Here is a 10,293-nt window from a genome sequence, read left to right as displayed (position 1 = left end):
AAGTAACCCAGTGGCAGTGTTTTCATAGCCTCCATCATTTGTCACAGTGAAGGTACAGTGACCTAATTTTTGAAGAAGTTTAAAGTCGCAGAATCCTCTGTAAAGTAACGTTTAAGGGATAAAGCTATATCCTCGAGTGCACTTTGATCGTTACACCGGTCATAATTTGGAGAATTACGCACTTGTGTCCTCGGTAAACGAGTTATGTCGATCCTCTCCAAAGCGCGCTTCAAGTTGACGCGCCTTTGTAGTTATGAAAATAAATCTTGGTAAGATATTAAATTAATTCTTGGTAAGATATTAAATTAATTCTTGGTTTGGTAAGCACTGCTTTGACACCGGAGCTGCTATCATAATGACGCAAGCCGTCGATCACTGGAAGAAGCCTCGTATGACTCCCTCTTATTGAAGTTGAAAAGCCTTTGATAATGAATTCCGTGTTCGCTCTGAAGCTTTACGAAAAACTACAGTCCTCTGTGTGGCCCACCGAGCCGCAGCTGAGCGAATCGTCGAAGCGTGTGATGGGGAATACCGCTAATCATGGAAAACCGAGCGATCCACTGCAGTCGAGATGCGCATGATCATATCGTTCGATATATTGTCCAGCCCTAGTCAATAATTAAAACAATTTACGAAAAATCACTTTTAAAGCTTGTATCATGTGGTGCCCAAGTAGTGTTTGTGCCTAGTGGTTGTGAATGGTTGGTGCCCCTGGGCACTGGCCCAAGTGCCCTTATGGATAATCCGGCTCTGACAGTGACCGTGTGTAAATCAGCTTTGAGTTCTGTTGGTTGTTGTGAATGTTTGGTGATGTCTGTATACTCGAGTCACTTTGATCGTTACACCGGTCAGATTGTTGGAGAACACGCACTTGTGTCCTCGGTCTCGAGAATGGTCGATCCATCTCCAAAGCGCGCTTCAAGTTGACGCGCCTTTGTAGTTATGAAATTAATTTTTGGTAAGATATTAAATTAATTCTTGGTAAGATATTAAATTAATTCTTGGTAGCCTACCAATTCTTGGCACCGTCTTACTATCAGATGATCTCTAAATATAGTCGATCTGGAACATCCCTCGTATGACTCCCTCTCGGGTTTTAAAGCGCGTTAACCATTCCGTGTTCGCTCTGAAGTTACGAAAACCCACAGTCCTGGCCAACCGAGCCGCTTTTGAGCGAATCGTCGATTCGTCTACGTTAATACCACTCTCACGAAAATGAGCGATCCACATGCAGTCCAGCAGAGACTATTGAGCATGTACTTCTACATTGTGCAGTATATACCAAAGAAAGAGAGGAGTTATTGAGAAACATAGGAGTAATTAATTTCACTATATCAAATCTTTTAAGTTGTTCAGGGCAGACAAGTATTATAAGAGAAATTATTAGTTATCTGAAGATAGCAGGATTAGAAACAGAATATAAATTTCATAATAATACTTCCGGTTGGTTGGTTGGTTTATTTATGGAATTTTATATATATAATTTATTTTCCCACTTTCCCGTTAACGCTTCACACTCCAGTCCAGTTGGTGGCGGTAATACACCATAAGCTGGCTTGTCAACCACCATTAAATCGTATAAGAAGAAGAAAAGGAAGCTCGATGCAGTGCAGCTTCGATTCAATGCGTCTTTCTGGCTGTAAAGTTGTTTTTAGGTTCCGCCGCTTTTTTGCCGAGTTTTGGCTCTTCTGGTGAACGTTAGTACCGATCCCCCTCAGCGTGCACCGACTCGAGGCGTCTCAGGTGTCAGGACAATAGGTTTTGCTGGCATTTTTAATATTCCGACCAAAGCAGGGCCTTTTGGCAGATTTGCTGCAGCTCTGTGGGAAATTGTTGAAAGTTTATATTTTAATTCCATTACTCGTATCTAGGAAAGTATCGATTCCCTAAACTGGGAGTCGGACTCGAGGCGACTTGAGGTGGAACCGTCTTTTCATTCCTCCTTGAACCGGTTCGATCAGAATGCCTTTGCATGAATTGACTATCCAATTCCTTTAAATTTTACAAAGCCGTACTTTGGCATCTGAAGATGATAACACGTGCAATTCGCGTTTTTAAGGCGTCAAACAAAAAAAAAAAATATCTGATTCTAACTACGGGAAATGGCTATAACTCGTATCAAACGTGACGCCAGTCTGTTTCAAGGAAGTTTAACTGAAGTTTCAAAAAGATTCTTCTCCTTCAGAAATTTTTGCGGTGTCCTTCAGTTGAATAATAGCTGGAAGAATGTTCTAGGCAATTACTTCAGGTGTGTTTGAATAAACCATAGGACATCAACAGCAGAAATTTGTACATTGTTTGTTGAATGGATATTTTAAACATACGTTGGAAAGAGTCGAAATGTCATCAGAACTCGTGTGGCATGAGGCAGCAATTCCCCTTGTATGAGATTGATCTATCAACACGAAATACAAATTCTAGGCTGTATAGGCAGTTTAAAAGTAATTGTATTATATTCCACTTTTTAACATTAAGGACTGTTTAAAGTAATTTAATTCCAATTAATCTATTACAGTAATGTCAAAAAAAAAAAAAAAAAACTAAATGATTCTAATAAACACCTTTATAAAACAATGGCATGTGTGGCTATAAATGGAAATGGCTATAACTGGGTGTGATTAGCCTCTTGGGCACGTACGACGCTCCGTCTGTGTATCAAGGATGGATGGTCATACAAATATCAAAGAGTTTTAAAAGAATGTAAAACAATGGCATTGGGTTAGCTGAAACTGTTGAACATGTGCTTATGTCCTGCTCAGCTTATGAAAGACTTGCTCCAAAATACACTGCTTGGATAGATTTCAATGAGCTGACACTTCAGTTTCTCCAGAGAAGGTACCAAACAATCAAGAATTTATCATGAGTTATTTATATTTTTTAAAACTAAACAGAATATATAATAGGATGTAAAACATCTTCTGTGTAAACTCTTATATATCTGATTTTTTTTTTTTTTTTTTTTTTTTTGATAGAGTAGATCTAGCTTAAACTTCCTTTCCAATATGCGCTTCACACTCCATTTCAAAATGCACCTTTTAAGTTGGATTCACATAAAATCCTAGAGAAGCCAAGAATCCTAGAAGAAGAAGAAGAAGAAGAAACATACCGTTCAAAAGAGTCGATTCACATAAATGAGTAAGAGTTGTGGTGATTCGTACGCGACGCGTTCTTGCTTGTTTTTATACAGTCTATGGTCTTGCGCATGTCTACTGTGGAAACCTTGGTTTAAACAAATAGCTCAGTCGTTTAAACCCCTTTGATACACAGAAGGAGCGTAACTGCGTGCCCAAGAGGGGTGAGACTGAAATATTTCACCCTTAGGATGAAATATAATTTTAATGAGATCTGAAAACATTGCTTTAGTTACTTTAACTGCCTCGGTAATGTAATTCATTACAATAACTTGAACACTAGTAATCCGTGAGTAGTAGAATTATATGTGTATACTCGTCTGCTACCTACTGGACTTCTGCACGAGATCTAAATGCACGTATCTGGTGTGTAAGCCTACCTGTATTCTTCTGTACACAGCCTTGCATTCAACATGTATCACAACAGCTCTCAGAAGAAATTCTGGACTTACGATAAAGAGGAAAAATTAGATAAATTAAGACTAGAAGCTAATCGGAAGTTTTGTTTAAAAGGCATGTCCAGTGGTAAGGTAAGTCTACAAAATATACGTTTTTTTTTTTTTTTTTTTTTCTTTTTTATGAAGTTTTGTTTTCTATCTATCTACAAAGTACAGTAATCCAGTCATTTATCGTGTTAACAGCATAAACAACGATCACACTTTGACTTTATCTGTTTTTCAGCCTGAATCCATGTTTCTTGATGCACAAGAAGAGAAAGTGCTTTTCAGACACTATGAGAATAGATTGCTAGACTTCTGCGCTATGTTCAAGCCTGCGATGCCTAAAACTGTTGTGGTAATAAATATCACTTTCATCAGTTAAAGATGGGATCATCTAGCTCTTTGCATTTTAAAACCTCTATGTGTTTTGCAGGGCACAGCTTGTATGTATTTTCGAAGATTCTATTTGAACAACTCTTTAATGGAGTATCACCCTCGGACAATAATGTAAGTGTATTGATTGAAGGAGATACGATCATGAGTTATTAGCGTTCTGACCTTCAAGTCCTACTTTTGCAGGTTGACATGTGCATATCTCTCCTGTAAAGTGGATGAGTTTAATGTGTCCTGCACTCAGTTTGTGGGGAACCTTCAGGAGAGCCCTGCAGGACAGGAGAGGGCTCTAGAACAGATTCTGGAGTATGAGCTGCTTCTCATCCAGCAGCTCAGTTTTCACCTGGTTGTTCACAATCCTTATCGGCCCTTGGAGGGCTTTCTAATTGACCTGAAGGTGAGGTTAAAGCCTGCTTGTAGACAGTCCCACCCCAAATGCATGCCCTTGGTTGAACCAATGTTATGATGTCAGGCTGCTCAAACGTTTTTAAAAGTTGCTAAACAGATTATTTAAGTGCATGGTTTCTGTATTCTCAGACCAGATACCCATTGTTAGAAAACCCAGAGATGCTGAGAAAGAGTGCAGAAGACTTTCTCAACAGAGCAGCAGTGACGGATGCCGGGCTCCTCTTCTCTCCGTCTCAGATCGGCCTCACTGCCATCCTCAACAGTGCTGCACGTGCCGGCCTCAAGATGGAGGCGTAGGTTCCTCCTTCAGCATTCAGAGGTTCTAGCAGTTGAGATGGTAGGATGTTAAAAAGTATTTTCTTTGACATTTACAGATATTTGACCGAATGCATGGGGCTTAAGGAGGATAAAGAGACCCTATCAAAGATGTATGAGTCAATGAGACGTAAGTATTTTTCTTTTCTTTTTTTTTTTTACTGTTAAAATGTGACTAGATAAGAGATGAATAACTCTGTACTCTTCTGCAAAACTGCCATAAAAGGTCTCAGATATCAGTGGGTAAATCTGTGGCCTGTAACTTCATCAAAGTTATTTTATGAGAGGTTTATCTCCTAAAAGATCCATTTTGTTGTGAAATGCCATTTTGAAGAATAAAGAAGACCCATTCGAACCCTTCCATACTTTAACCGTATGAAGACTTCATGTACACTACTCAAAAGTCTATAATAATTTGACTGAATTTATATTTCTAATGATCATAAACACCTTTTTATCTAAAGACTTAAATGGCGAACAGACTCGCGTAACACTGAAGACTGGAGTAATGGCTGCTGAAGGTTCAGCTTTGCATCACAAGAATAAAGTACATTTTAAAATATATAAAAAAATAATTTATTTAAAATAATTATTTTCAAAATTTTACGGTTTCATTATTTTTGATTAAACAAATGCAGCCTTGGTAAGTGAATTCTTTCAAAAATATAGAGAAAAACTTACCAACGTAGTGTACAGTATATCCATGCATCAGAAGTTTTTGATTTGTTGTGTGTTGTGGAGAATAGTTACTTATTGGGCAAACCAGTTATTTGGAAGCTTGCTGTGTTATGGACAACTTTTGTCATCAAAGATGATTATTTACCTGTTATTGGTGCATTAAGGATATAAATGTACAATGTGGACCATAATATTGTGTTTTCATTATAGGAATAACTAGCCTTATTAAAGCATACGAGCTTCCCAAAGCTGAGGAGGTCAATACCTGCAAACAGAAACTGGAAAGGATTCATGCTGAATTCGCTACAAACTTGTGAGTATTTGTTAGAAAATGTAAAATCGATGATACAACCCTTACAGTTCTAATCAGATCAGTCTGTTTAAAAAGCACACACAAATAATCATACTAAGAGTTTTATTCAGCCAGGTTAGTAATTTTTTGTTTTGTATCTAAGATGCAAAAGTTGTTGGTTTTTGAGTATAAAATAGAAAAATAAAAATACATGAGCTACCTGAAACACACACACACAAAGGTAAATCTGCATCATACTTTTCATAGATTTGCTGGGTCATAAAATGCAGCTAAATGTACCGCAGAGAACAACGTGAGCTGTTTCGAGTAAGGTGTAGTGAATATACACCTTCTTACACTAACATAAATGTATCACCATGTTTTTAGGACATGGCACGATGGTTAATCCAGACTTGTACTATGGTAATCACTGATTACAATGATGTATATCAGAGTACCATGGTATCGCCATCTCCACTGTGCACTGGTACCGCCGCCGTACAGGACAAAGCATCTACTTGTCAAATCGACCAAACCAAAGGACATTATAAAAACATAAACTGGAGATAAGTTTTGAGGCTTTACATAATTCAAGGAGTAATAATATTACATCAAGAAACAGCCAAATTAACTGAGTTTGGTAAACACAAACAGGCTGATATAATAAAATAATATGATATAGTTTTCTAGTCAGTAGGTATTGATGGTTGACTCTTTTGTGATGTGAAATAAACCAGGAAGCCCATAATCTACTTGCCCCATTCTGGGGAAAAGCTTTAAAATGAATATGAGCTGAAGTTTGTTGCTATTGTAGGTTAGGTGGAAGAACAGGGGCCAGGTTATTGAAAGTGGACGCATGCACCAGCCTTGTGTAATCTATCCTCCAAAATTGAATCGGTCTCACTGCTCATGTATCACATACAAACACTGGTTTGGAGATAAAAGCCAGGATGCAGCATCTTGTCAAGCGAAGCAGCTCAGAAGGTAAGATAGGAATCTTTCAGATCTAAGCCTACCTGCTTCTGAAACCGCAGTTGAAAATCGAGGGTAGAAGGTTTCTTAAGGCTTGCACCATAAGTGCATCTCGCTTCCCTGATGGTCAAGGTTTCTTAAGGCTTGCACCATAAGCAGATGACAGTCAGTTTAGGGCTCACGGCTCCCAGCTCCCAAGTTGATTTTGCAGATGTCCAGAGTTTAAATGCAGGCAATTTTCAGATTTAAGCGTTAGAAGATCTTATTCTGTTGAAGATTCAGATTTTCAGTGTAGAAGGAGAAATTGTTTATTCTGTTTATGTTTGATGGTTTTATTTGTAGTCTGTTGGTTTGAGAGATTGATATTGGCAGTATGTTGCCTAACTAGAGTCAGAGCATCCACCTTCTTCCTTTGCATCTGGAGAGAACGAGCCTTGCTGTCTTTGCTACCAATCTTTTCTTTCAGAGGATCTGGATAGTGGTTGCAACAGCCATAAAGGTACATTCAGTTCTGCAAAATAAAGACAAAATTAGGCATGGTGACCTTTCAGGATGGATGATAAGATCATCTTGATCTTCATACTGTGAGCATAGAATTTCTATAGAATTTTATACAGTTATAAATGTCTGATTATTTCTGTTGAGGCTACAGTTAAAGAGCATGTTGACACGGATGAAGACTACATACGATTGTGTAGAACTACACAGTTATGAGCTACAATGATGCACAAGTTTGCATGCTTACATGTGTGTGAGAGTGATGGGTCACTAAAGACAGTTACAGTACTAAATGAATGCAGTCTTCAGATGAGAGTTTATGGTTCTGATGCTTTCCTCTGTCCATGTCCTTCAGGAAAAGAAAACATGGATATGAAGATGATGATCACGTCGTGAAAAGGCAGATGGTTGCTGAGGAAGTAAGTTTATTTGAAGATTATTTGTTCCTCTGATGCACATCTTCTGGCTACCGCTTGAAGCTTATGGATTTTCTGTTTTGCAGGAGTGGACTGATGAGGATTTGGATGCATTGTGATGATGAAAGTGTTTTTAAATTGGCAACATCCTCGACAGTTATTTCATGAGCAGGTTTAGTTATTCCATTTGCCATCACTGACAGAGGATGCAATTGTCAAACTAGATTGTAAATATTTCAGCAAAATGTCTTCTTTAAAAATAAAACATTATTTTTTTTATTGTTCACATAATTGTTGGGTTATTTTATTAACACAATATTACCATGAGCATTTGCACTACTGTTAAAAAGCTTGGGATCAGTTTTTTTTTTTTTTTTTTGAAGGAAAACGCTTTTCAGCAAGGAAGCATTACATAGAAAAAAAAGTGACAGTAAAGACATGTATGCTTCAAAAGATTTGTTGAATATACTGTTCTTTTAAACCTTTTCATCAACGAATCCTGAAAAAAAAAGTAGTATCACAGCTGTTTTCAACTGATAATTTTTTTATTTTTTTGAGCAGCAAATCAACATATTAAAATTATTTCTGAAGGATCATTTGACACTGAAGACTGGAGTAATGGCTGCTGAAAATTCAGCTTTGTCAACACAAGAATAAATAACATTATAAACTCCACTTGATGAGCAATAACTCTCTGCAACTACAATAACTGCTGTAACAATCGTACTTTTTATTTTCAACTTTTTAAGTAGTAATTTAACATGTATTACTAGACACATATTTTAGGGTCAGTCTGCCTACAGAAGAGTGGGGTTAAAGTGATGTTCTGGGTTATGCTCTATTGACACGTCACAAATGCTGTGGATAACCATAATAATGGTTCTTTATTCAAAATCAAGAACTGAAAACAGACAAACACTAGAATATTTTTAGAGGAGCACAACAGCCGTCTTATTTTCAAAAGCCGTTTACACGAGCTGATCTGAGACAGTACTTTATAAAACATGTTTAATAAGTGCATCCATTCCTGATACAATCTTTACTATTATTAATTTAAATTGCTGTAAACTTTTTACCTTGGAACATTTTCTCCTGAGAACATGTCTGGCTTTGAATTTGTCCCAGGGAAGACCGAACCAATCAAACATATATGAAAAACAAATCTGGTTACTTCAAATTATATACTCATGATTCCAGCAAGAGAATATATTTTTCTGATATAAAATAATCATACTCTCTGAGGATGATAAAAACAAAAAACAAATCCAGTCTATAGCACAATTGGAACTAAATGGAGCAGGAAAAAGGACAAAAAAACACTAATCTGGGCACATTTTGCATATTCATAGCCATGTAAATCAGTAACAAATTACAGTATAAAAAGCATTTTAGCTCATAATCCAGTTATAGAAGAGAATCATTGCAGCCTTGTGTCAGTTCCATTTCAGATCAAGCAGATGAAGAGATACACTTTGGCAACCTGTATTTAAAAACATCATTCTCTCGACTTAATGGGTCGTTCGTACGACCCGTCTGTTAGATTGATATGTACCCAAGATACCGAGAGCAGTCGAACCGAGTGATCTGGTCATGTGATTATAAAGTCATTGGTGTCGGACTTCAGAGTCCAGCCGTTTTGTTTTGCAGCTGTAGTTTGCATAGTTCTCGTGGCACAGACAATGAGGCGGAGGAAACGGGATGATGGAAGATAGTGGAGGGTGGGAGCTGGCATGGGGATGAGGGTGGAACATGCTGGGATCCCACTGGCTACTCCATAGAGATGGAGACAAACTGACAGACAAAATGACGGAGGTGGAACTACCTGTTGCTGTTGGATATGGCATATTGCTCCTGTTTCTGCTGGAGGAGCTCAGTAATGGCCAACAGCTTTTTCAGCACGTGCTGTGAAGAAAGGAAAGAGCCAACAAGCAATGATTGGCATTAAAACCTTTATCTGCTGGGTTAAAAAATGGCACAGTGAAGCCAAAGGAAATGCATTTGTTTTTTTGTCTTGTTTTCTTAAGATTACAACTTGTGACGTGGTCTTGTGATGCTGACAGACATTTTCTGATCCTCTGGTGGCCTTTTCATTAATGTTTGCACATAACTGAGTGACATTTCAGATTTGCTGAGCTTCAGTGATACATAAAAACAGCTAGATGGAGAACAACAGAACTGAAAAGAGTGCAGGAGTCTCTGGATGTTTTTCTGAGTTGACACCATCTTAAAACTTCAGCGCACATGAACTATAGGCCTCAGTACACTTCCAAGGGAGCCTCAAGATCACTTAAATGATATAAATTAAGAATAAACATAAAATGAAAATCATAAAAAAAAATCATATTACAAAATAATAAAATAATATATATATATATAATTTTTTTTTGTCTTTGATCTGAAAAATGCCATGCATTTTTATAAAAAATACAGATTTTATAGGTATGCCCAAGCTCTAAAATATGTCATTGGGTTGAAAATATTTGTAAACAATCCTTATGCAGTAAATTCATGTATTGAAAAGAACTTGAAGAACATTAAGCTATTAAAACTAGAATCCTAAATGTATTTAATTTTAATTATAACTCTTCTGGTTGCTTATTTTAATCTATGGATTCTGCTAATTTCTGTTAAAAAAATCTATAGTAGAAAATATATCATATATTTTTGTGGACAATGGACAACTATTATAGGCAATTTTTTTTACTTCTATTCAACGCTTTACTTCTCTGCAGTAACATATATGATATAAC

The 10,293-nt window shown here is 37.1% G+C and overlaps 2 protein-coding genes across 5 annotated transcripts in view; one reads left to right on the top strand and one right to left on the bottom strand.

Moving 5' to 3' along the window:
• Positions 1 to 1,578: 1,578 nt before the first annotated feature.
• LOC109081533 (cyclin-H-like) lies at positions 1,579 to 7,829 on the top strand. 4 transcript variants are annotated; one of them, XR_006160083.1, is made up of 11 exons: positions 1,579 to 1,691; positions 3,532 to 3,661; positions 3,813 to 3,926; positions 4,005 to 4,078; positions 4,151 to 4,361; positions 4,502 to 4,665; positions 4,747 to 4,817; positions 5,576 to 5,678; positions 6,045 to 6,641; positions 7,483 to 7,546; positions 7,630 to 7,829. XR_006160083.1 is itself a non-coding variant. In XM_019096516.2 (10 exons), exons 1-10 carry the CDS (start codon positions 1,603 to 1,605, stop codon positions 7,660 to 7,662), a joined length of 1,053 nt encoding a protein of 350 aa, XP_018952061.2. In that variant the 5' UTR covers positions 1,579 to 1,602; the 3' UTR covers positions 7,663 to 7,829. The 4 variants fall into 4 exon arrangements, 3 of the variants coding, with proteins under 3 accessions (XP_018952061.2, XP_042612566.1, XP_018952058.2); XM_019096516.2 differs by lacking the exon at positions 6,045 to 6,641; XM_019096513.2 differs by lacking the exons at positions 1,579 to 1,691; positions 6,045 to 6,641 and adding an exon at positions 3,140 to 3,295.
• Positions 6,958 to 10,293, bottom strand: part of LOC109081532 (ras GTPase-activating protein 1-like) — a 38,314-nt gene continuing 34,978 nt past the window's right edge. The window contains exons 26-27 of the mRNA XM_042756633.1: positions 9,366 to 9,445; positions 6,958 to 7,140 (exon numbers count right to left, since the gene is read on the bottom strand). Of these exons, the coding sequence (XP_042612567.1) occupies positions 7,092 to 7,140; positions 9,366 to 9,445 (129 nt within the window). The 3' untranslated portion in view covers positions 6,958 to 7,091. The remainder of the gene's footprint in view (positions 7,141 to 9,365; positions 9,446 to 10,293) is intronic.

The sequence above is a fragment of the Cyprinus carpio genome, chromosome A5 (assembly GCF_018340385.1).
Source record: "Cyprinus carpio isolate SPL01 chromosome A5, ASM1834038v1, whole genome shotgun sequence".
Classification (NCBI taxonomy): Eukaryota; Metazoa; Chordata; class Actinopteri; order Cypriniformes; family Cyprinidae; genus Cyprinus; species Cyprinus carpio.
The sequence above is the reverse complement of the archived record's forward strand: the minus strand, read 5'-3'. Positions and strand labels throughout refer to the sequence as shown.

Coding starts and splice junctions, on each gene's coding strand:
- LOC109081533 (XM_019096516.2), top strand. CDS start 1,603: ATGCAGTGCAGCTTCGATTCAATGCGTCTTTCTGGCTGTAAAGTTGTT. Junction 4,079..4,150: donor TATCACCCTCGGACAATAAT/GTAAGTGTATTG, acceptor CTACTTTTGCAG/GTTGACATGTGCATATCTCT. Junction 5,679..7,482: donor GCTGAATTCGCTACAAACTT/GTGAGTATTTGT, acceptor CATGTCCTTCAG/GAAAAGAAAACATGGATATG.